Source organism: Lissotriton vulgaris, chromosome 11, assembly GCF_964263255.1.
Source record: "Lissotriton vulgaris chromosome 11, aLisVul1.2, whole genome shotgun sequence".
Lineage (NCBI taxonomy): Eukaryota > Metazoa > Chordata > Amphibia > Caudata > Salamandridae > Lissotriton > Lissotriton vulgaris.
In genome coordinates, this window is record NC_141699.1 from 269594567 (window position 1) to 269621611 (window position 27045).

At 44.0% G+C, this 27045-nt stretch overlaps 1 protein-coding gene across 2 annotated transcripts in view; it reads left to right on the top strand.

The window, feature by feature from the left end:
• ZMAT5 (zinc finger matrin-type 5) overlaps nt 1-27045 on the top strand; it is an 87933-nt gene that overhangs the window by 10033 nt on the left and 50855 nt on the right. For both annotated transcript variants that reach the window (XM_086943224.1, XM_086943225.1), the window contains one exon: nt 19465-19613. In XM_086943224.1, coding sequence (XP_086799350.1) covers nt 19487-19613 — 127 coding nt within the window. In that variant the 5' untranslated portion in view covers nt 19465-19486. The remainder of the gene's footprint in view (nt 1-19464; nt 19614-27045) is intronic.

A 27045-nucleotide genomic window follows, 5' to 3' on the forward strand; every position in this document is an offset into this window, starting at 1 on the left:
ATTATATCCTTGCATACAAGTGATCCACTTAAGGTATTCCCACAGTTAGTACAGATTAGAAACACTTTTTTTCCCCACTCCAGGATCGAAATCTGTAAAGCAATTCCCAAAATTCCTTAATGAATTCCCTATCCATTTCTTCTTATCTGCCGGCCTGCATTTGTTCCAGGCAATATTGGAATGGAAAGGTAGTGACCGGAAGAGTTATGTGGCCATAGATTAACCATTCCGTGGATGGTGACTCTGCCACTGTAAATGCTAATCTAAACAGCTTCTCAATAAGCAGCATTGTATATTTTGCTCCCCTTTGTGCCATTTCTATCTGTTTTTCTGTCCGATTGTACAAAGAAAACCGAGACATACTGTTTATAAAACGCAAAGGCACATAGCCTGCGCGCAAAGATTGCAGTGTCCGGCTTAATAATATATTAGAACGCAATTGTGATTGCCCACGTTGTAATATGGACAGGTCCTGTTCCAGTATAATAATAGCAGAAGATACAATGTTGCCTAGAGAATATATCCTGAAGGTTAGTGTTGTTAACCCATTGTCGATCACTGCTAGAGCTTTCTCTAGATTTATACAATCTATTTCTTCTAATTTTTCCGCGGCCTCTTGTGATATTTTCCAAATCTCTTTGTAGACAGTATAATATAAAGTTTGTGACGTGGCTTCCTAGGACCTAATAAAAAGCCCGTAGGTCCACATTCTCTGTAAGTAAGGATAAGTGTTGTTTCACATGTGTAAATGTGGAGGTCTTTAGCCAATCGAGGTATAACTTCCCAACACTGTATGATGTCACTACCCCTGGGTGTTGTCTCTGTACATAGCGTGAATCAGGCCTATTGAAACTAAATTCATTAGTTTTAACCAAGAATCTTTTATGACAGCTATTGGTGTCTGTGGGCAAATCAACCATCCCTTCCAATCGGGGTCAGAAGTCGAAAACCTATTCAGACAATTGGGCAATAAAGGTAGCAGAATTAATCCGTTTGGTGTATGTTAACATATTTTTCCGTGCTGGTGTGGGTGCAACCGTCTAAAAATATGATATCATAATCTGTCTTGTCCCATACTATACTGTCAGGTATAGGAACTTCTGTAATGTTCACTGAGGATAGGTCTCTTTTTTCACGATGTGATGATAGATGTGGTTTTAAAATCACACTCACTTTTTGTGCTGCAGAGCTTTCTCGAAGATAAGTTCCATTAATAAGCATACTAAAGACAGTTATTAGGCCTATCCAGAAAAGAAAGAAAAGTACCCCGGTACTTACCCAGAGTTCTACCCAAGTTGATACCAGGTAAGTCTTTTTAAGAAAGTTCAGAAAATCTTTGAATCGCTGTAGATAAGATTTTTGGGCTGGCATTGTTTCAGGGTAACTTGGATCCAATGAAAAAGTATCAAAGTCAATTAAATAACCAGATGCAGTTAAATAAATTTTCGGTAATTCCGCAGGTTTTGTGGAAACTGTAGCTTGCTCTTGTTGGGACATGTTGACATAGATATCCGTGTTTGGTCGAATTGAAATTTGTCTTTCAGTTGAGTTCTCATTTTCTCATTTTGTGGAGTGGTGTGGCTCACTGGTTAGAGGTGGCAGACCCAGAAGCAGAGAACGGCCCGGGACCAGGGTTCAATCCCCGACGCGGCAGGGTCGTGGACCAGGGTCAACAGACTCGATAATTCTCGCCTCGGTGCCTACTCCAACCAGGGATCACACTCGACAACTCTGGGCATTAGCTTGCCTCGTCTCTACAACGGCCCCCTACAGACGCCGGGGATGCCTGGCTTCACCTTGGAGATACCTAGAAGGGACCATCTCACAGGGATAGCCAGGACGGGTTCCCCAGCGGTTTTCAGCGCCAGGACGCTCCCGGGCAACAGTGCGCTTTACAAGTCCCACACATTTACATTTCAGTTTCAAGCAGAACGAGTTCCATTTCATTGTTGCATAGTCCATCATTACGTGTAGATGACCCTTCAAATGTGGTGAGTCTTTCTGTTGAAACTTTTTGTATAGTTGTGAGAGGAGAGTGTCTGTTACTCTGGAGTCCAAACGGCCTACTACTTAGTATCAGCCATATAGTGTGGTTTGATCAGATCAATTGAGACAGATCTTTTCTCCTTTTTACCTGCAAGTGGTGGCAGAAGTACTGTTCTTGTTCCTTCAACTGCCAGGACCGGTACACGCTTTCTGTATGATGGCCCAAATTCCTTTTTGTCTGCTATTTTCTCTCTGACCAGATCCCCCAACTTTAGGGATCCAGACAGGTCTTACTGTGACACTTTTTGCTTCCCCAGTGGTGGTCCTTTTCACCTGGACATTTTAGTGCCTTGGATTCATTTAGGCCCTGTAAAACAGCCAAACGTTTTTGGATGTCAAAAGGTTTATTATCTGCTACTTTGCCTTCACAATCAAGATCAGGTGTCCACATTCTTGTCCCAAATAGGACCTCATAAGGAGTGACACCCCCTAGAGAGCTTCTTGGATGATTATTTAATGCCCTCTGAACTCCATACACATGTTTTACCCAATTTCAATCCAAGCCTAATACTCTAGTTGTTAAAGATTGCTTTAAGTCCTGGTACGTGCACACTCTCCCAAGTACCCTTTTCCTCTATTTTTATCTTGCTGACTCACTTGCTGTCCTTGACTGGAGAAGTATAACGCTGGTCACCGGGCCTGCACTATGGAGGCTTACTAAGGTAATTTCAGGTCTCCCATGCTGGTTTATCATTACTGTTCATACCCATTTATTGGGAACTAATTAGCCTTTCGACTTTCCTTATTTATTTTAGATGCCTTAATACACCAGTGTTAGGATTCAATCGACACTGCTGTCCTGAAAACTGCACATTGTATTTCAATGCCTATTCTAATTCACCGCTACAATTATGTGGGTAAGTAGACGGTGGTCTACTGGGCGGCAGATATATAATAGTTTTTAACCCATATCCTCAAACCCTTACAGACCGCCATCTGAGGGGCTGTAACGCTGACTGCCTTGATACAGGTCAGTGAGAAGGCACACATATTCTGTAACTACTTTCGGTCTTTAATTAATTTAGTCTCTAATAAAGTCCTTTTGCACCACTAGGTTGTTCCCCCCCCCCCCCATCCCCATCCTGAGGAAGACCCACCCACCTGCAAAGGATACAAACCATCCTCTATGCGCTAGGGTCAAAATGTCAACACTTTCCCCTAGTGTGCCTGGACCCTACTTCACCCCATCCCTACCTCTTTACAGAAGATTATACTCTGTACAACATCAAGAACCAGAAAGTACTTTCAAATCCATGAGAGACAGGCCCCATTGTAAAACTGGTGCTACTGTAAACCATAACCAGTTTACTAAGGACATTACTATGTGTAATTGATTGTTTTAACTATTCTCTGATTTCCCTCCCTATACATATGTGCTATTCCCGGGAGCACAATCCTTTTTCCACACTCCCCCTGGAGCAACCATCTTTTCTGTTTTGAAACGTTCCCTACAGTGATCTGTTACAATAACTGTGAGATTAAACAGTCACTATTGAAGTTATTTATGGTGCTTGTGTGTCTTTTTGGGGATATACTTAATTGAATTGAGAAACTGCTAAAATTAATCCTAACCTACGATCCATGTTTGGTATTACACCATCCCCCACTCCAGGAATTTGAGCAAATGGAACATTGTTTGCATCTAACTTGTAGGAGTATTTGAGTGGAAACCTTTGCAGTACCGCCAAGTTATTGCGTGTAGCAATAATCGCAACCATTATCTCACTATCTATTCTCGTTTTTGAATGAGTGATTGCAGCTACGGAAGCCGTACGTACAACCCCCTTTGCAGTTTCGTCAGCCAATGAATTCCCTTCAACGTGAATGCCATCACGTTGATGGCTCAGTGTATGTATCATGTGAGCCCTCTGTAGTTAGTTTTTCAACTCCACTACCTGTTCCCATAGTGTTTTGTGCTTAACTGTGCCACCTTTTGCATCTTTAAACCCGTTTTATCCCCAGTAATGTAAATATTCATTATATGACTATACACAGTAAAAGGAATCACACACGATTAGTGCGGGGAATTCTCGATCCGTATTTATAACTGCCAGTATTAGTGCTTTTAATTCTGCCAGCTGCGCCGTGCAGTCTCCTAAAGACTGTGTTTTTGTACACTTCGGGTGACACTTTCCATCCTGCATGTATCCTTTAACGACATCATAAGCGGCACTGTATTGCTGTTTACTCCCTAAGGCTGGTTGACCAGAACAGTCAGTGTAAATTATATATTCATACTGATCTAAAGGCATTATCTCATTTGGTAGCGGATATTCTTGCTCGTATTGCAGAAATGCTTGTGTTTTTTAGATTTGGGTCGTACCTGTATTCTAGAGCTGTTGCAGTGAGCAAATTATTCCATTGTATCCCTCTTGGATGTAAGGCTTTAGCGTTTGTAACACTTGCCTTTGTCGCAGCCTCTAGGGCTGGAACTGGGGTAACGACAATTATACGCTTCCCTTGAGCCAGGGCTCTTTCTCTGACTAGAATTGTTTCAGTTGATGCATAATGCATCTCAGCATTTGTGTACAAATGTGATTTGTATGCTATTGGTACTGTCTCACCTTCATTATATGTCTGATAGGTGTACCCAGATTTACCTGCAACTATACGGACACCAGATTGCGTACATTTACGCATGTCTGTAAGTGTTTTAAAGCTATCATTTCAACTTGTAAGGAACAAAGAGTTTCTGTGTGTTCCTGTGTCCACTGTTTAACTAAAAAGTCAGATTTGATCAAATCGTAGAAAGGTTTTACTCTTTCTGCGTAATCTAAAATGTATTACTTTGTGATAAGATCGCCAATCATCTGACTCAGAAGATTGAGGATATTTACTCCAAATTTCCCTCCCCCAGTTCCCGAGAGCCAGATAATGAAACATCACTTACTAGTTCCCTTGCACACCCCCAGCCCTCCTTAAGAGCGTTTCCCCTCCTCGCCACAGAAGAAACTGAAGTCCTCCTCAAATCAGCTAAGTCTGGATCCCCCAAAGATCTCATTCCGTCGAAAATTGTAAAAACCTTCGCTACAGAATTGGCAGGTCCCTTGAAAGTGGTCTTCAACAGTTCAATCACTGAGGGCAAACTCCAGAAGGAATGGAAAGACGCTCAAGTCATACCAATTAGGAGAAATTCAAAACTCCTACCGGATGTGGTCACGAACTATTGACCCATCTCCTTACTCCCGTTATATAGCAAGTTGCTGGAGAAACATATTAATAAACATCTTTCATCTTTTGTTGGGATTTCCAATTGCCTGGACCATATCCAGTCGGGATTCCGTCCTCGTTACAGTACGGAATCTGCCCTGGTTAAGGTTCTAGACGATATTAGATTGCAAGCGGATGGGGGTCGAGCAGTTATTCTTATACTGCTCGAACTATCCGCCGCTTTTGACACCATCTCACATCAGATCCTCCTAGATATATTGCAAAACATAGGTATACGGGACACGGCCTTGGTATGGTTGAAAGATTTCCTCAAAGACCGAACCCAAACTGTCAATCTGGGCCTCTTCAAAGCTAAGTCCACCTTGGTTACCAAAGGAGTCCCACAGGGCTCATGTCTGAGCCCTACCCTTTTTAATATTTATATTGTCCCTCTGGCTGCTCTGCTTAGGAAGATTGGGTTTATCCCAGTCTCCTACGCAGATGATACACAGCTGCTCCTGGCATATGATGCCGATGCACCTAATATCCAAGAAATCTTCTCCGAAGGCATGCTCAAAATTACGGCATGGATGAGTCCGAATTTCCTTCAGCTTAACACTAGCAAAACGGAAATCATGCTATTCACAGAAGCAGTCACCAGTTGGTCCCTGAGCTGGTGGCCGGAAGAACTAGGGATGGCTCCAACCCCCAAATTTGTAGTAAACAAGCATTTACAATGCAACGGTCTCGCCTTTTTAAAAGTTAGAGCTATTGGCATTGTAAATGACAACATTTTCATTTATGTGTTGGTTTTGAAAACAGATAAATAAATGGCATTGTCATTTACAATGCCAATAGCTTAATCTCTCGCAAATGCCACACACAAACACACAGACCCACACACACACACAGTGGCACACACACACAGAGCCCCCCCCCCCCACACACCTACACAAAACTGGGTCTCTCCTACCTAGGAGGTGGGATTGTCTTTCCAAGGTACGTCTATCACATCTCATCTTTCCTTTATAAAGACACTGCAGCTCTTTCTGTTTTGTTGACCCAGCTCCTAAACTCCATTTATCTGCTATTTTTTAAAAATTGTTCTAGTCAGTTAGCGTCATATGATCTGATGTACATGCAATACAACACTTTCAAATCTTAGTAAAAGATTTGGTTGCAATGTGATCACACACACACACTTGCTTCATGGTTTTACAATTATTCTGCCTGTGTGAAGGATGATTATATAGCCCTCTTTGAGACAGTGTTTTTAGCGACGAGTGACAAGCCATGTTACTAATTTCTTTAATATTAGAGAAGCCTCATCTGCGATGTTATGGTTAATGAACTGGTAACGAATGAATGAGTCCCGGTGCTACTGTACATGCTGTGCTAATGGAAGATACACCCCTGAGTGGGGGGGGCGCTTAGGGAATTGCATTGGAAACAGAATCAGCTTCACAGTTGTACTTAAGAACTTGGACCTGAGAAATGTGCAGCTGAAAAGACAACAGTGCGGGAGTTCGGGGCAATGGACTTTAAATAAACCTCAGTGTGTGTAAGCCCCCACTGCTGTGATCTTGTACATTCTGGTTTGGCTCACAGCAGACCCTCGAGGAGCAGCCTTCTGATTCTGAGATAGTTTTTGTGATTGGTTTGGAGTAATGGTAATCAAGAACAACCAGTATTTATAGCTCCTTTTAACTTACAAGCACATGTGACATGTCTATAGTAATGGTTTGTTTCACAGCACTCACTCTGAAACTCAGCCTGTCTGTTAGAAATGATACTGTTCCTGGCATCGGAACCGACTTTCGGCTACCAAGAATGTTTACGGAGGTATTATTGTGTGTATGGGGAGGTAGGGGTGACGGTGGGGAGTTCACAACGAGCCGTATTCCATTGCCGAAATACTTGTTCTCATTTGCTCTAGGTTTGCCCATGAAACACAGTGCACTGAAAATACCAAACGTAGTGCTGGTAGGCGCTATGAGCTCTCAGGCCCCTCAGGCATCCACTAAGAAGTTTTAGGAACTATATAGCTCAAGGGCAGTGCGCGTGCCTATGGTTGTAATTTGTAACCTCAATGATTCGAAGCAGACTCTGCCTTTCATCCTTCTCAGTCAGGTCAATGAAATGAGAACACTTGAGGTTGGTAATTGTTACTTCTGTTCTGATGCCGCTGATACCCGGGACATTATTACTGTTGGGAAATACAATTTATTTCTGTTTAAAGGCAGGAGTTGGGATGCATCTCCCCCCCCCCCACCCCCCCCACACACACACACCACAATGCAGGAGGTGGGCAGAGAGAGGGTTATCTTCTGAGGTCGCACGTCAGTAACAAGGACAGAGGGCGCTGTGATACCATGCAGTGCTTGCCCTTCTCTCCACTGCTCCCCCCTGCCATCCCCCCCGCCTTCAACACCACCACCCTCCTTTCCCCTGGCACCTTTGCTTATCCTTACAAACACTTCTGCTCTGCCCCGTCCGAAATGGGAGGGGACGGGGGCTGCAACATCTTCTAGCTGACTAGACCGCCCCGCAGGTTTGCGCTCCTGCTGGTGAGATCTGTGCACAGTGGAATTAGCTTTGTATCTCCCTTGACTAGATTATTCTGTCATCCTTCTGAAGTGGATACAATGAGACCTTTTATGACTGCGTGTGGTTTTATGAATCTGCAAGACTTCCGTACAGGCGATATAAAGGACACACACTGGCATATTGTGGACCAACTTCACACCCCCAGAGGCAAAGACTGCCCTGATCGGGAGATGGAACCACGGACTTCCCATCGGGACCCAACGCTGGGTTCGCCCGGAGACGGCACAGATGGCAAAGGGGCCTGGTGTCATGGGTGACGTCTTTGTCCGGTCCAAGATTCGTACCCATAAACAAGGTCGGATTGGGACAGAAGACAGCGGGCACCAAAATAAACATGCCTCCCTTTTAGTGAATCACACAGCGTTAAAAAGTGACCAAAAGTTGCCCAGGTGCTCGAATTGGGGTAGTTTTAAATCTATAAAGACACGCTACTTCTGTGTTTTTGCAAAGCAGGAGTGAATGTCTGCATGTGTGCTTTCTGAGGGAAATGTGTGCAGTAATAGCAAACAAATGAACAGCAAACCCCGCCACCAGACCCTAAAACAGGACCACAAACAGCAAAACTAGAACTATATGCTTGAGCTAGGGCTGACTCCGGCCTCCCCCCCCCGCCGGCTTCCCCTCCTCTCTTGGGCCACCCGCGCCTCTGCCTAGCCTGGCTCTCCCTCCCAGGCACTCACCGTCTCCACTGCCTGCTGCAGCAGGGCACTCAGGTGGCTGAACATGGCTCTATGCGCCCCCGAGGCCTCCCCGGTGCCCGGCAGGACGCTCACCCCGAGCGGCTCCCTCTCCCTACCCAGCCTCGGCTTCTTCCTCTTCCTGTGCGACTTCGGCCTGCCCTCCCTAGCCCGCCCCCTGGGAGATCCGGGGTGAGAGACGGCCAAGGACGGGAGACTGCTGTGCACCGACGGGGCAGTGGCGGCGGAGACCGAGCGAGGGCGGCGGAGTTCCCGCACTCATAGACAGCCTAAGAGCGCTACGGCAAAGAGCAGAGCGAAGGGACAGCAGTATCCTGACATGAAAGGCCGGTCATTGTGAGAGACCGACACACGGGGAAAGAAAGGACTGTAATTACGGAAACCAAAGACGTGGCAGGAGAGAAGGAAAACAAGCCGAGGCAGCATGGCTGCTGGAGAGGGAGGGAGGGGTGGGCGCCCGGGGGAGCAGCAGAGCGGAGTCGAGAGCGTGACGGAGGAGAGCTGCGGCAGAGGGAGAGGGGGGGAGGCGAGAGCGTGACGTAGGAGGGCAGAGGGAAGGGGGGGAGGCAATTGCTCCTAATCGATTGTGAGGAAGCAAGGGAGGGTGTAACGCCCACCACTAGAAAAGGGGCAGGGCTTAAAAAAAGAGAGAAAAACGCCCCCGAATCTGCTCAAGACGGGGCCTGAGCTGAGTGACGCCCCTCTCCTCCAATGGCTGGCCAGCATTTACGAGGCCAGCCAATGGAGAAGAGGGGCGGGTTCAAGCCCCCATACTGCAAAACAAAATCTCGGACTCCGCCCACTCCGTGGGACGCTAGTCCGAGACCTAAAAACTTAGGGGTACTGGTTGACAACAAGCTTAACATGGAGGAGCACATAGCATCCACGAAACGTGCATGCTTCCATGCCCTTAGTCTTCTGCGGAAAGTTTTTCATTTCCTTCCTCTTGCCACTTGCAAGACTCTCATACAGGCTTTAGTACTGAGCCGTTTGGACTTCAGCAATGCCCTCCTTATCTCTGCCAAAGATTCTGCTCTACAGACCCTACAGGTGGTCCAGAACACAGCAGCTCGCTTGGTTGTCAACGCCCCTCGTCGCACCCTCTCCCTTCCCCTCCTTCACAAACTACACTGGCTCCCCATTCATAAACGTATTTATTTCAAAATTTGTTGTATAGTATTAAAAGGCCTCCATCAGCTTTGCCCAACATATTTATCCAACAAATTGATCACATATATCCCTGCACGGAGGCTCCGCTCGGAAGGCAAAGGCCTTCTAGTCATTCCTCGCTTCAAGAAAACCAAGTGGGGAGGAAAAGCTTTCTCCCACCTGGCGCCCAAAATGTGGTAATCAGCTTCCCGAGACACTCCGCCTTACCCACAACTACCTTAGCTTTAGGAAGAAACTGAAGACTTTTCTGTTTTAAATGTTCATGATCTTCTACTTCTTCTGTCTTCAGCGCAGAGATACCCCATGTGGGGCGATTCATGCACTTTATAAATCATCTAAATAAATAAAATAAATAAATGTTCTGCCAAAGTTCAGGAATCCCAGGATTGACTACATTTTTTAATGATTTTGGTGTTTGGAGCAGTGTGCATTTTTTCTATAAAAAAATTAGCTGCTAGAATTTTTCCTTCACTTGAAAGCTCATATCCGAGAAAAAAGGACATTAAGGTGGGCAATCTTCAATTCATTTATATATTTATATATATATAGTTTTTAAAGTTGAATTTGTAACCCTCAGAGGCAAATCCCACAATTATGGTGTTTACTCTGTTCTAGTGTTCCTCCAGGTCACCATCCATCAGATAAATATCATCTACGTAGGACAATGCCTCCTCATCCAGATTTTGAAGTAATTCAGTTACCCTAGCCGAAAACAACCCCGGGCTGTTCCTATACCCCTGGGGGAGTCGCCAAAATTGATGCTGTGACCCTAGCGCTGAGAATGCTATCAAATATCTGCTCTCAGGCGCTATCTTTTGTCAAAAAATCCATTTGAGATATCTAGTGTCATTTTGTATTCTTCCCAAATAATGTTATTTATTAATGCCGCACTGTGTACATTCTGTACTGCAAATGTTTTAGTGCAAGTGTTTAAATGTCTGTATTCCAACACTAGGCGGTATGTGTTGTCCGGTTTCGATACAGGAAACAAAGGGTTATTCATTTGAGAGGTGCAAGTTTCAATCACTCTTTGGTATTCAAGTTGATCTAAGATCTCCCTGACCTCTATTTTTAGCTTCTTGCTTGCTTTATTGGATACTGCCTTTGTGCAGTTGGAGTATTTTTCAATGGGATTATGTGGTGGGTTGAATCCTCATCTCATCCAACATGGTTTTTGTATAATGATGGGGCCTAGGCTACCACCCACTCCCGCGCATATGTATATTTTAAATATTTGGGACCATGGTCGGTGAATGCTGGTAAAATTGCTGTTTCCGCCCAGGGCAATCCATGACCAATGCTGGCGGCCAATCGTGTTCAGCTAACAAAATGTCATAGCCAAGCGTTAGGTTCTTCCAAAAGAGACCTCTAACTGTCCTGCATTGGTCCCCTTCCATTTGGAGTGTTATTTCATACAATTTATGTGGGGCACTAACCCTAGTATCAGGTGTTTCCATCGTGATATAATCATTCAAGTCCGCTGTCACCAGAAATCCCATCAGGTTCTGGCGAGCTATTGTTATTTCTGCAGCACTGTGTAGCATCGTCAGAGCCCATTTCCCGTTCAGTAGTCGAGTCCTCAGAATTCTGGGCATGTCTGATCTTTAGACCTGCAACCTTCTTTCTTTTTGAACTGTTGTTTTTGTTTTAGTTTATCTTCTTTTTTGGTAGCATATTCTTGAGTGTGTTGCTTGTCTCTGGACTTTGTACTCTCTTCTTGTCTGTCTGACCGTTCTTCTCTCTCTCTGAGTTTTTTATTGAACCCTGAAAGGAACGAGAGGAACGTGTACCAGTATCCTGATCACCTGTCAGGTTTCTTAATATTATCCCTAACCCTATTCCTAAGGTTGTACCTCCTTTCGAACTGTTCCTGTGGAAATCTGCCTCTCAATTGAGATCTGATTTCTTTATCTTTTTGTCTTTTGTTATTGTCCCACTTCTTTTTAGAAGAAGCAGGTGTGTGCTTGAAGGTCTCCTTCTCAGGACTACCCATCAGTTGTGGTTTTAATGATTTTCCACCCAAACTGTCCCTACCTAATTCTGCATACGCAGTTTCAATGGTTTTAGGTAGTTCGTGTTCTTGTTGTAAAGGACTGAATTCCCTAAGGCATTGGCGGATAGCCACTGATGCTGCCTTTCCTTTACTATTACGGCTGATACCTGGGCATAGTAACTTAGTAACGTCATCCCTAAGTTCAGAGCAGCTCTGCTCCGTACTCATTTTGTATTTGTCTTAATACATCAGTTATTACTGCTAAGGACGGTTTACCATGTGTTCTGGTATATATGGCAGCGAAAACTAGGCACAGTACTCTATCAGTGGTGTTATCCCCATGGGCAAGCAGATTGTCAGCATTCTCTGTTTTTCATTAGTGCTGGTATTTTGGAATACTGCTTCTAGCTGCGTTATTTTCTGAGCTATCCAGAATGGCATTTGTTCACATTTTGCGGGCATTTTACCTATTACTGCGTGTAACATTTGTGGTGTATTCTTAGTTGTTGTGTTTTGAATGTTAGTTGTATTCATTGTCACTATTGCTGGCTGGACTGTAAGTGTCCTCATGACAAACTGCGTCATGTTTCTATATAGTTTTATTAATTCTTTGTGAAATATGAGTAAGTCTGCTCCTGGCATTGTTTCGATGTCAGGATGTGGTTTGTGGGCTGCTAATATTGGCCATGTTGCCCCTTTTCTTCCGAGCGGGCCAAGTCTCACTCTTCTTCTTGTATGGGGTAGGGTGCCTTGAAACCAGTATAAGTGTTTCTGGTACATGAGTGGACCTCAATGTCCTCATACGGACACAATTCCGCTGGTGGTTCATCTTCTGTGTAAAAATTAAGTTTTTGTTCTTGCATTTGCTGCTGGGAATGTAACCAATGAGTAAATTACCTCTGTTCTGTATGATTCATGGGCCTCAATCATGAAAGCTACTATGCCACCCCTAGGTGATAAACCATGCACAAGTAGCTTTAGGGTGACTGCATTTCTAAAATGTTCTTTAATCTGAGTTGCATCTGCATTTTTTTCTTCGTCTGAGAGGGGCAAATTATACACGACTCTCTCCGTGTTTTCTGCATCTTCAGTCATTGATTTTAGTGAAGAAGAAAGATAAGGTGTGTTGTACACTTTTTAGGAACAATGTGTCCTTCGAGCTTGATTAACCAACTGCCAAAAAACAGGATATTTTGCCTACTCAGCTGTGGTGGAGTTTTGCCCACCCTCTCCACCCGTCTCTGGTATTTTGTAAATAGGGATTTCTTAGAATAGCATGACTGAACTACTCAGATTCAACTGTTAAATAAGTACCCAACCAACGCTGGGGGCACCATGTTGTGTAGTTCCTATAAAAGTACCCTAGTAATTTTGACTGATTGTCTGGCTCTGACCCCTTGACAGGGTATTGATATTTTTGGGCACAGTGCTGGCTGGAGAAGGCACTGACCTGCTGTTGGTCCTAGACCTTCCAGCCCTACCCTAGGTTGCCTGGACTTGATTATGAATAAGGACTTTGCTTGGAGGCCTGTCAGGCCACATGTACCTCAGCAGGGATGGTGTCTTATGCCGTGCCTTGGATTTCTAAGATATGTATCCAATTCTGTGTATTTTCTATACCTCTCCTAGTCAGAGGTGAAAGCTTGTATAAATGATTGTTGAGAGTAATTAGAATTTTTGGCAACAGGTTCCTGACTCTGCAGGGGATATATATAGAAAGAATCTACTTGATGCAATACGTTTGTGAATTGTTTATCACTGGACTAGGGTATCGTGGATACATTTATTTTGGTTTATTTATCTCCAGTCACTTGCTGTACCATCTGTGTCTGGCCTTCTTTGTTTGCTTTCATTTGTGACTAGTTACTAGATGACTGCCATTTCATTCACTAATGTTTTTTTGCTTGATTAAACGGCTACATCATGGTTATAACCGACAATTGGAGTATGCCTCTCACTTCTTCTTGGGGATGGGATGTTTATGAGGGCGGTGAAGTTCTGTGACTTGAATGTTGTGATTGCAGTATGGGTGGTGTCTTCTGCCAGAAAGCTACAAGGCAAGAAGCCAGCTAGATCAACGTGCTGCAGTGTATCCAGCAGCTTAAACTATTCCTTAATGTTTCACTAAACTCTGAGGGGGAGACCATGTGGTCCTGGTCTGTCCATTACACTCAAAGGCCAGGCTCCAGGCTTGATCTGAAGCCCCGGGCGACCCACCATGACGGTAAACACTTAGGCCAGTAATGACTTATGGCACACCGTTAATTTGTTCGAGAGGCAGGCTGCAGAGCAAAGCTTTTTAACATGCTGGGAGGCTGCATTATGGATGCAGCCAAGCTCTGGCTTTAGCGTGGCTCATCATGGATTGTCCCAGGGGCGCTCTAATGCGTAACTAATGGATTTTAATTTAGCGATGTTGGCACCTGCTCAAAAATGCGTTAGTCTAACCTCTGATACGTGCTACTTGGCTGAGCTGGTTTTAAGTTTTTAAAGCTGTAGTGTAGTAAGCATATGATTTGGGCTTTGTAATTGCTACAACAAAGCTTTGGCAGTACTTGTGTATTGAGTCATGAAGGGATGCACAGCATGTCACAAACAGTTGGGTTCTATTTGAGCAAATAAAGAGGCAGAGGATGTGAAAAGGCGGTACTGATGAGAGGGTATTTCATTATAAAGTGTGTTCAATAAGAGCATCCCCAGAAATGGATGGGTTTTACTTATTCTTCAGTAGTTCTTCTGATTGGGAAACGTGAAGAACTCTAGGAAATATGTTTTGTTGCTTTTCTTTCGGCAGACAAATGTAATTTTAAAGTTTAGATTATACAGTAGTTAATTATGTGCAGTCCTGTGGAGTTGTTTATATTTGTATATAACTACAGTATGTAACCATTGTTAAAATTTAGAGTAGGTTCTGAGTTCTGTGTTTCTGTCGTCGGCCAACGGTCGTCGCGAGCACTACCTTGCCAGTGCTGCGCACGACCGTTGGCCGACGGGCCAGCGCTCGTTATTCAAACGTTCAGCACTGGGTGCTGAACGTTCGACGTAGCAAAGGGGTTAATGAATAGAGAAGACATCACTATGACTGCTGCTTTGACTAGTACTACAAATTTGGCAACGAGCACGGAGTTAATCAACCCCTTGAACCCACAACTTTCGTCTACCAGGTCCATTGTTTGGTTCACTTGTTTACTTCAAACTAGTTCCTACAAGGAAAAAAATTGAAGAAGAAAAACTTGGCAGCATGTGTTGCCTAGAGAGGTACATAGTTGTCCAAGGAGGAAGCTAATGAAGAAACTATCTCAAACAATGTGTCAAAAAAAAGTGATGTACAACATTAATTGCTTTGTGTTCGATTTCTTTTGATTGGTTTCTTTACAGGTTTCTGTGGATTCTCCATTCCCCTTTACTGTCATTGCATGTTCAGTTTGGGAGAAGAACTTTGTCCAAGTCATTGGTCCTCATTTAGAACTTACAGATGTTAATCTGGAGTGTTTTACCAGAGTCAAAATTGATGTGCTAGGATTTAGACAGCTTGTGCTTAAGTTTAAGTACAGCCTGGTCACTTCTAAGCTTTGTGAGGCAGTTGATGGTCCATCTGTGCAGGGTTGGAAGGATAAGAGAACATTGGATAGTCTTGGATTCTAAAAGCCCGGAACAGGCTTTGGTAGCATGTGATGGTAAGTATACGAAAGATTGGGTTTTAAAGGAATTGAGTAACGTCTTTAGTGGCAAAGTAGGCAAGTTGAAATGGTATGCCCATCAGTTTAGAGTGAAGGCATCTGCTATTACCAAAATACATAAGACCTGGAATTTCTCAATTATTGTCAGAGATGAAATTAAGAAAGAATTGCAGAGACTACAAGATGCTTTTATAATTTAGCCAATTGAAGCATCCAAATGCATTTTGCCAGTAGTGGTTGCTAGACGGGCCAATGGAAAATCTATTTATGAGTAGACCTAAGGTGTTTTAATGACAGTATTGTAGGAGACAAAATCCCACTTCCCAGGATTGATGAAATGCATTCCTTTACCAGATATGCTGTGTGGTTTACTACCATTGATCTGTCTTTGACATACCATCAGTCTACTAGCATTTAACTGTGTTTTGCACCCCATTTGGTTGCTTCCAGTTCTGCCGTATACCTTGTCAGACTTTTTTCCATTGCTGCTGTTTTTCAAAGACTCATGACTGAACTCTTTGGTTTTATGCTTAGTGTGGAATTTTTTAAGCATGACATTTTCAGTCATTGTTTGTAACAAAAAAGAACATGTTGAGAGATGTTCTATGTGTTCTAGAGAAAAAAGGCTTAACAGCAGAGATCACTAAATGCAGGTTTGCTGAAAGGAAGGTAATGTATTTAGGACATGAGATTAGTGATAAACGTATTACACCAAAAGAAAAACTTATAGAAAGCCATAGTTGATGCACCTTTACCATAGTCTAAGGATAACCTTGCCTCATTTTTAGGATTAGACAAATTTTATTCTAAGTTTGTAGAGAATTTTTCAGAAAAGACGCATGACATGAGAGCGTTATTGAAGTCGAGGGTTAATTTTTGTTGGTCAAATGAATGTCAGAATTCTTTCACATAACTCAAGAATAAGAATGCTATCACTGGAGCACCCAATTTACAAGGATTCGACCCTTTTGGCTAAAACTCGATGCAGGGAGCTCCTGTGTGTGGGACCTACCTACGTCAGCTGTTGATGTCCAGATATTGGTAGGTCCCTCGCACCGGTGCTCCTCGCACCGAGTTGTTCTTCCCTCACCAGTGTGCTAGCATCTTGGACATCAAGGTTAGGGCCTTCACCCATCCCCTTCTAGGTGTTTGCCAGAAGGTAGACTTTTCTTTACATATACACTCCCACTTGCACCTTGGATTACGACACGAGTCCAGATCATAGGGGACGGAATCTTAGTACACCTTTTGACCGTCCTCATTAGAGTAGATGAGGATCCCCCGGTCCTGATGAAATGCAATAGATCCTACTGCATATCGCGGGCATGAAACATGTTGACCATTTCCACGTTTCACACATCTCTCTGAGCTTCAGCAGGTATAATTTTCCTCGCAAGCCACAACTTTCATAGTTTGTTGTTTTTAACTACAGAATCGGTATCCAACAATTAAAATAGATTTTGGAATCCCATAGCTTTATCTAGACTCACCGTTTCACTCCCACTTCTAGTCACCTAACATATGCCCCTGCACCTCTCTTTGGCTTCACGTTGGCAACCAGAAGACCTCTGGCATGGAATGTTGGCAGAGTGTTGCTGTGAAGTAAGCATGAAAGCTGTTTGTAACTGGTCATGGGATTTGATTAATCGGTAAAGAAGGCACCACTGTGACTGCGCGTGGCCATTACTACAAGGCACAAAGAGATTCTGAGAATATCTGGCATTTCCGTTTTACTGGGATGTTACATAAAAAACTTAAGGAATATCTGCAAATTCCAGATGTTTCTATGCCTCTCACAAATTGTTGTTGAAATATGTTGATGTTCTGGCTAGGGTGTTACTGAATGTCATTGGAGCTAATGACTCATGTAATGGTTGAAAGAAATGTGTGTGTACCGTAGCACACTTTATTAGATATGTTTGAGTGTACGTTTGTGCTTTATTGAAATCCTGATTTATGTGTACGTGACTGGTCGCATCCTTGAGTGTGAACATAGAGTACTGCATGTATGTCTTCAGGGTGGACCAGCATGTGTTGTCAGTCCTTTTGTGTGGACATGCTCATAATGTCGCACAATTAGGTCGACATATATTTATATCTGCTAGTAACAAGTTCACATTCATGGTTGTGATCTTTTCGGCACCTTGTACGGTGGACCTGTTGAGGTTACACCATGAGAAGTGTACTAATGTGCATGTCGCACCATGAGATGACAACGGATACGTTGCATACACAGTTCTAGTGAAAATGCATTTCCTTTGCTTTCATCAGCGATGGGTACTTTGTTGGTGCATATGTTACACTTTGATGGTTGGACATGGTTGTGTTGTCATTCTAGCGTGAGTGAACATGCCTGGTTTCTTCAGTATATAGTGGCATGACAGTGGTTTCAATGCAGTTTTATCTTTACAAGTGGACCTATTTTTGTGAAGTTACATTGTAAAGGGTGTGCTTTTACATTGCTGACTGATTGCATTCAGTGTCTATTGTTGCTTACTTTCGAAGGGTGTGTATGGTTTTTGTTATATACCAACATATGTGTACGAAAGTTGTTCATTCGTGTTCGAATGTAGCACTTCGTGGCTGTGATATGGGAGAGATGGGTAGACACATGCCAGGGCTATACAGGTCCATTAAACAATGCCTGGTAGGTCACCACAATTCCACAAAGCATGGCGACCACAAAGGGTTACTTGCAGCTGAATGCTAGGTTACCTGTTTGTAGCCTGTTCATTGTTGCATCATGCTTTTGGGTGATTGCTTATTATTTTATCTGTAACTTAAAATAGAAAGGGGTCGGCAGGGTTTAAAATACAACTACCTCATTGTCGCTCTTTCTCTTCACTGTCCTCATGAAGAGTTCCAACCCACCCATGCACAGGCACTGAACGAGCACATAAACATATCATTATTTTTGTAAATGCACTTCCCCTTTCAGGGAAACCTACTTAAGCCCCCCTCACCTGCACCACTTCCTGTTCTTATCCTGTCCCTGTTGAATGGCGTAGTTTGTGACTAGGATATTAGAACCATATTTGTTTTCTTTTGTCTCTGTGGGAAAAATCATCTGATTATACAACTGCTTTCATTTTGGGAGGGCCTCGTGACAGGCAATGCCGGAGATCCTTTTTCCTTTAGAGCAAAGTTGGCTGATGTTAGGGTGTTTAGGAAACCCTGGGGTGGTTCGGAGTCAGTAAATGCCTTTGCCTTGTGAGTTTAACATAGTTTTGAAGTATCCACACTTGGAGTTCACCCAGTCGTTGTCTCCTGGGATCTACCCCTTGTCCAGTCGTTGTCTCCTGGGATCTACCCCTTGTCCTCTTTGCTCTTGGGGAACCCTCCTGTGATGCAATGGAATTACTCGTTTGGAATGGTGGACCTTTTAGATGGCGGTCCTGATTGCTATTACCTCTGTCAGACACTTTTTGTTAATGTTTCATTTAGTTCAGGAGATGGTGCAATCCACCCTTCCTCCAGATGGCTCTGACAGGTTGCACTTTAATACTCTGGATGTGGGTCAAGCAGTTCTAAATTATGGAGTACTGATTTGTTTTGTAAATCCTAATCTTTATTTGTTGCTTTTGTTCTAGACCACAAGATAGTAAGCCTCCTGTTTCCATGGTTAGTGGGTGGAGGATTAAGCTAAGCGTTTCCTTGGCTTCTGAATAAGCTAATGTTCCCCTTCCTTTTTTCGGGCTGGCCTACAAGGGGGGATTGCGACCTTAATGGGCTGAGCGTAAGGGAGTTTACTATTGAAAGTTTAGATATAATATATAAAATTGCTTTTGGGAGTCCGAGCTCTATTGGATCTCAAGAATAGCTGTGCAACAGGCCCTGATAAAAATACCCTTATGATAATGTTAAGAAAGATACTGAATTGTGAACATCTGTATATGTGCTGTTGCTTTGTTATGAAGCCTCTATCAGGAGATGCAAGATCTATTAGCTTTGTCAATGTTTTTTTAGCCTTGTTGTGCAGCAGCTGCTGCTGTGAGACACATTGTGATTTATGTTCCATGAACCATAATTAAAAAAACAAATACCAGCATGTGGGCCATTCTCATCCACAGCTGGGCTTCCTAATTTGTCATGGGATGTAACTATCTCCTCTTTGTTGTAGGTGCTGTAAGGCATGTAGAAAGATGGGCAGGCGGTATTTCTGTGATTACTGCAATCGATCCTTCCAAGACAATCTACACAACAGGAAAAAACACCTGAGCGGAGTACAGCACCAGCGCTCAAAGAAGGTCTGGTACGACTATTTCCGAGGTGAGGCTTCACCCCACACCACTGGAGATGGTTGTATGTTATTACTATTAGAGGACAAACCTCTGTATCATGTGAGGGATTTACAGTACTGAGCGTGTCCCACCTTCTTGAACAAGATGGGATCTCAGCCCACAATGTTTGAACTTGCAGAACCCTTAGTGGTTTAGCTTCTGGTTTGTTTTTTCTTTTTCTTTTATTTGAGGGGTTACCTTTTGATCCCCACAAAGCAACAAAATAAACACACCCAAAATGAGGCAAGAAGAATTTTTTTCGGAAACGCATCATTTAACCCGTTCCATGCTCCCGTCGGCCTTGGCCGACGGAGCCCCGCCCACTTAATAGAACGCCCGCACGGCGGCGGAAAAACCGCCGCGGTTAAGGCGTTAAAGAAGAAAAAAAAAACCAGAATGACTACTTATTCCTACTGCGCTCTTCGCGTACAGCAGAGAAGTCTTCTCTAGTTTCTTGTATTCACAGTACTTCAACCAACCTTGCAGTTCTTATGTTTGTAGCAATTATTCACAATACCATATGCAATGTCAGTTACCTTTGTTTCTATTAATTATTGGTTGTGTTCTATTTTCTTTATTGCTGATTAATTTTCAGATTGCTAGACTACGAAATAATTTCTTATCAATAAATCTTTGTTTGTACATTTTTCTATCATATTCAGGTTAGGTTTAAGCATTATAAATGAATAAAATAATACTACCTCATGTGGACCTAATGGCACATGCATAATGGAGTTTAGGAACTGTGAATTCTTTTACAACTTTGTAAGTGTAGTCTAGAAAGAAAGGCAATATTTGTGAGTATGGAGTGGGAAGGAATTAGTAGACGTTCTTTGAAAAAACGTTCCTTTGTGTACTGTGTGCTGGAAATATAGCATATGTACAGTCCCACATGTGATCTCTCTAGATTTAAAAAAAACTACCCGAAGGCTGCGCCCTTTCCGTGTGTTCATAAGACAGGTAGAAATGTATTCATATGACTTTTTTTGCTGCCAGTCTATAGACTCTGTTGACAGTCCAATGAAGTATATTTTCCTTCTGCCAGTACAGATCATTGTGGTGGGGGTTGTTTGCCAGGAGTGGAGCATATGAGCTGTACATATTTCTTCCCATGAACCCCTTTGCTTCTTTTCTAATTTGTATATATTCTACATAGCGCAGCTTGCTGTCGACCTTTCAAAATCTGTTTTTCTACTCCGTTCAGAGTACCTTCGTGTTTGAGCTATTCCTTAAACAACATTTTTTTTTTGTGGAAAAGGTTTGTTTGGCTTTGATATATCCAGGTATATGTAAGAAGCACTCCACATCAAAGATGAGGTGGCCTCATTTAACTTAATGAATGGGACAAACTCAGCCTAGGTCACTTTGTTTGCTTACCTTTGGTATTAAGAAAGAAAAGGTAGGGCCAAGCTTCCTAGGAAGTGATGTTGATCGAGCTAGGTATAGATTTAAAAAGAAAATTTGAATACATTTGGAGAGGGTCAAGCCGGCAACATTTGTAATAAAGAATAGTTCTTTATTTTACGTAAATTCTTGTAGACTTAAACTACGTATACTGTAACACCAGCCAGAGGAATGAGCCTACATCATAAGAGAGGAAATACATTAATTTCAACTTAATGTTAAGCTTTCTCTTTCAGGACCACCATCTGTGATTTAGTCCAATATCTTGAATTACGAAGTTTTATGAGGGTCAATATCTGATTGAGAGGGTTGCAAGCTTGTTTGCAAGCTATGCTTAGGCAGGTCTACAGAAGTGAATCCCAGTCAGGTACTTAAAAGGCAGACCCAATAGACTCTGGCATGGACAATAAGGCATTGCCCCCTGTTGTATACTTATCTTTCCTCTGTTTCCATTCTGTACCATGATTCTTACCTGTGTCCTGCATTCCAGAATGTAGATGGCTCTGCCTCCTCCTAGTGTTCTAGGTGGTGACAGTTTGTGCCTGGCCAGCTTGTGTCGAGGTTGTTTCCTTCTGCTTTCCTGCAATAAACCAGCTGTGGTTCACCTGTGGTCTCCAGCTCATTACTACAATTTTTGGCGACGTTTTGAACGCTGGCCAGTATGCTTTGAAGACCTCCAGCTGGTGCCTGACTCGTTGAGGACATCGCTCCAGTCAGCAGTTTACAGCGGAACATCCTCGACAGAAACGAACCTGCTGCGTGTGGACTCTGCCGATTTCCACTTGGTGCCTCTCAATTCCGACTCCAGATGCCCCCGTGGTGAATTTGTGAGTACTTTTGAAGCTCGAGCGCAGCGTTAGCCTCAGCAACGGTGGCTCCGACGTCATCGTCTTGTTGCTATTGTTGCCTAGGAGACGCTTCATCGGCAAGCTCCGACAACGCTCAACCTTGCGTTCCAAGCCTCGATAGGCGGTTTCCAAGCCTCGTTTTCGTTGTGGCCTAGTGGCGGCCATCTTAGCTCCTACTGTTTGCTTGCCAAGCCTCGATTTCGATCGAGTTGCGGTGGCGGCCATCTTAGGTGGTTTTAACGCGATTTTTCATCGTTGAAACCCTTGCTCATTCCTGTCACAGCTGTCTCAGCGCTAGATCATCGTTTTTCGGACTTTTGCCAAACCTTCAAGCAGGAGAGGTATGTTTCTACTCTAATCACAATTTTACAACCTGGTTGTGCAAAGCTTTTCGTTTTACTTTATTTGACTTTATTATACTTTATAAATGGCACAACAGTTTGTGGTTACTTTACCTCCTCAGTTCTTACCCGAGCCTGGGGTTCCTGAGATACCATGGGAAGACTGGTATATAATGTTTGACAATTATCTTGAAGCGCTAGACCATGGGTACTCACAAACTTTCTCTCGGGGGCCAAATTTACAGTGTGGTTTGTGTCTGAGGGCCGCACTAGTAGGGGCGGGGCCAGTGGGGGAGGAGGCGGGGCTAGACCAACCAAAAAAAGCTGACTATGAGGTTGATCACTGGTCCCTTCAGCGGACACCTTCGTCCACTGAGCCGCCAGACCCGGCATACCCACCTCTCTCTCTAGCTCTCTTTCTCTCTCTCCCTCCCTCCCTCTCCCTCCCTCTCTCACTCTCCCTTACTCTGTCCCCCTCCCTCTGTCTCCCTTACCCTCTCTCACTCCCTCACTCTGTCTCCCTTTCCCTCCCTCACTCCCTCACTCTGTCTCCCTTTCCCTCTCTCACTCTGTCACTACCTTTCCCTCCCTCCCTTTCCCTCTCTCACTCCCTCACTCTGTCTCCCTTTCCCTCTCTCACTCCCTCATCCCCTTTCCCTCCCTCCCTCCCTTTCCCTCTCTCACTCCCTCACTCTGTTTCCCTTTCCCTCTCTCAATCCCTCACTCTGTCTCCCTTTCCCTCTCTCACTTCCTCACTCTGTCACTCCCTTTCCCTCCCTCTCCCTCTCTCACTCCCTCACTCTGTCTCCCTTTCCCTCTCTCACTCCCTCACTCTGTCTCCCTTTCCCTCTTTCACTCCCTCACCCCCTTTCCCTCCCTCCCTTTCCCTCTCTCACTCCCTCACTCTGTCACTCCCTTTCCTTCCCTCCCTCACTCCCTCACTGTCACTCTCTTTCCCTCCCTCACCCACCCTCCCTTTCCCTTCCTCCCTTTCCCTTTCCCTCCTTCCCTCTCCCTCCCTCACCCAGTCTCCCTTTCCCTCCCTCACTTTGTCTCAACTTCAGGGATTCCGCACTCCTTGATTTGTTCCATAATTTGCCTGCAGTAAGAAGAATTCACATTTATTACCAGTGTATTAGTATTAGGCAGAAACTATTCTTGAATCAGAGCTAATAGGGTCTTGAATGCAGTAGACTCAAGTGCAAGGGACTCTGCAATAAAGCACATGGCACTCTCCTAAACTTCACATGGTTAAATATGAGTAAAGATAAGCATTTTAAAATTCGTAATGCTCCATGATAACTTTATCCGCCTACTCGAACAGGGGCCACCCACATTTAACTAACAACCCAGTTTCTCATAATCCATCATTCCATCTTTAGCCATTCCATTCCTTCATCCACTCTGCCAGTAATCCATCTACCTACTCATCCATCCTTCTGTCTGTCCATCTATCCATCCATCCACTCTGCCATCCATCTTTCATTCATTCATCTATCCACTCTTCCATCCACTCATCCATCCATCTACTTTTCTATCCACCCATCCCTCCACTCTGCCATCTAGTCACTCATCCTTTCACCAACTCATCCCCCCTTGCTATGCCATCCCATCTCATGTCCATCCACATATTAATCCCTTCATTCTCTCATCTTTCACCTGTCCATCCATCTATTCATCCACCCCTTTACTCTGCCATCCTTCCACCTGTTCATTCACTTATCCATTAACTCACCTATACATTCACCCATCCAACCCTTTACTCTCACCTCCTTTCACCTGTCCGTCCACCTATCCATTTACCTATCTAGTCACTCATTCATCCATCAATCTGCCATTCTTTCACATATCCATCCACCTATCAATTCACTCAACCTTTCACCCATACATCAACCCAGTCATTCATCCATTTATTCATCCACCTTTCAATATTCCTTCCTTCTTGCATTTACTCATCTTTCTTGTTTCCTTACTCATGCTTGCGTTATTTATGAGCATTTGTCTGCTGAGTTTCAGGCAGAAGAAACCCCCCAAAAATCCCACTCCCAGTGTAACTGCAAAAGCGGGGGTTCACAACGCTCCTGCAGGTGATATGTTTAAATGTTTGTCGGGCGCACGGTAGCATTAGATGTCTTGGGGCAATCTATACAACTGATGATTAATATCATTAAGAGATCTCCTGCTCATTAATGGCAAACAAAGGTAGGACGCAGGGGCAGTAGCACACATAATATTCAGTCAACATTTGAAGGAAGTATAAGGCAGTGCGACATGGTGTGAATTTATTTTTCTTCGGAGCACACACAGACAGCCGCACGGAGCGCATTAACAGGTCTTTAAAAGACCATTAATATGTTAATGAGGCTGTGTTGTTCACCTCTTAGGCCCCTGCAGTTCCACTCTAAGTATGGCAGGAATCGCCCGGCCAGCCCCCACAGAGCAGCAGTCTCCAAGTCGCGCTGCTGCAACTTGTGTTGGCAGACACTCTTTAAAAAAAAAAAAAAATTAAAACACCGGTACGATATGTGCAAGGGTCAGCGGGCCGCCAGGGAAGGCTTGCCGGGCCGCTGTTGGCCCGCGGGCCGTACTATGAGTACCCGTGCGCTAGACGGACAGGAATTTTCACCCAAAAGGAAAAAGGCTATCCTTTTGAGTACTCTTGGCAAGGAAGGACAGATAATTTTTAGATTTTTACCGATCACACTAGGAGCTAATGCACAAGACATTGATGAGTTTAAGGAAGCGGTTGATCGTCTCGAGATCAGATTTGCTAAGGAGGAGAATCTGATTATGAACCGCTATAAGTTTTATACACAACGCCAAAAAGATTCAGAGACAATAGACGACTTTGTGGCTAGACTTAGAGAGTTATCTATAAAGTGCAAGTTCGGTGCTATGAACGACGAACTTATAAGAGACCAACTAGTTGTTCAGTGCTCAAGCAAGAAGATCCAAGAGAGGTTATGGGCTGCTAAGAACCCGACCTTGAAAGATGCAATTGACTTGGCTAAAGTTATTGAGGAGTCCAGCAAATGCATGAAGGTCCTAGACTCGCATAAGTCTTCTCCTCATCAAGAGGTCTCTGTTGTTTCTGACAAAGGTAGTTTGGCGGAGTGGGAACATTGCTGTGGAGACAATGTTGCTGTAGTGAAAAACAGACCAAGACCTCCTGCAAAGAAACCCTCCACGAGTAGATTCTGCAATAGGTGTGGCAGTGGTAGCCACTCTTCTGATGCTAGGTTTTGCTTTGCGGCAAACAAGGAATGCTTGAAGTGCGGCAAAATTGGACATTTCTCCAAAATGTGCAAGGCCAAAGCTAAGCAAAGAGTAGCTATTGTTCATGACTACGTCGATGATCCTGTAGCTGAGCCTGATAGACTCCTGGTCATTGATGATGTGGATGTTATCTGTGATGACCCAAGACAAAACAGACCCAAAGCCATTTTCAAAATTGACTCCCATGAGGTGCTGTTGATGGTTGACACTGGTTCTCGCCATACCATCATACCTAAGTCTACTTTTGACGCCTTTTGGGAGGGGGTGAATTTGCATGACAGTGACATTTCCCCTAAGGGTTTCAATGGCCAGAAGATTGAAATCCTTGGTTTCTTCGAGTCTGAGATTGTCTTTGAGAAGAGGTCTATATTTGGGAAGGTTTATGTTTCAATTGATGGCCCTCCCATCCTGGGTTGGGTACATCAATATGACCTCTTTATAGTTATCAACCCTAGGGCAAAGAATCAAATAATGGTTGTAGATGATGATTCTATCGAGTTCATCCTTTCTGAATTTGGGTCTGTGTTCAGGGAGGAGTTGGGTGAGCTTCGGGGGTATGCCCATCTTATTAAGCTGAAGAAGGGTAGTTTGCCTGTGCAACATCGTGTAAGGAGGATTCCCATTTCTATCCGTGATGAGGTGAAACTCCTTATTGAGGAGATGCTTCAATCCGGGGTGATTGAACCTACAGAAGCGTCAGCATGGGTTTCGCCCGTCGTGATTTCTAAAAAATCAGACGGAAAATTGAGATTCTGTGTGGACCTCAGGTCCCTAAACAAGTGTGTCGTTGCGGACACCTTCCCTTTACCCAACATTGCTGAGATGGTGTCCACTCTTCAGGGGGCTAGATATTTCTCTAAGCTCGACCTGAAGAGTGCCTACCATCAGGTCAAGCTCCATGAATCTTCGAAACACCTTACTGCCTTCATCACCCCTGAGGGTATTTTCCAGTTTACTCGCCTTCCCTTTGGGTTGATATCGGCAGCGAGTGTCTTCCAGAGGTTGGTCAGCGAAATCTTCAAGGGGCTGAAGAACGTAGTGTTCTTTCAAGATGACATCTTGGTTTTTGGGGACTCTGTGGCAGATCACAACCTTGTTCTAAGAAATGTTTTGCATAGAATCTGGGACACTGGCCTTACTTTGCGTAAGGAGAAGTGCTCTTTTCTTGTCCAGAACATTGAGTACTTGGGACATGAAATCTCTGTCAATGGAGTCAAACCTAAAAAAAATCTTCTTGATGCAATACGTCTAGCCCCTTGCCCGTCTGACAAGGACCAGTTGCGGTCATTCATGGGCTTAATCGAATACTACTCCAAGTTTGTGGAGAAGTTCTCGGAGAAGACCTTGCCTCTGAGGGCTTTGTTAAAGAAGGGTTGCAAATTTACTTGGGGGTCAGAACTAGAAATGTGTTTCAAGGAGATCAAGGAAGCTATCTGCAGTGCAAAGGTGCTGGCACCCTTTGATACTTCCAAGACTTCCACTCTGTTGGTGGATGACAGGGCTCATGGTCTTGGCGCTGTTTTGTTACAGTCCCATAAGGATGGTGACAGGC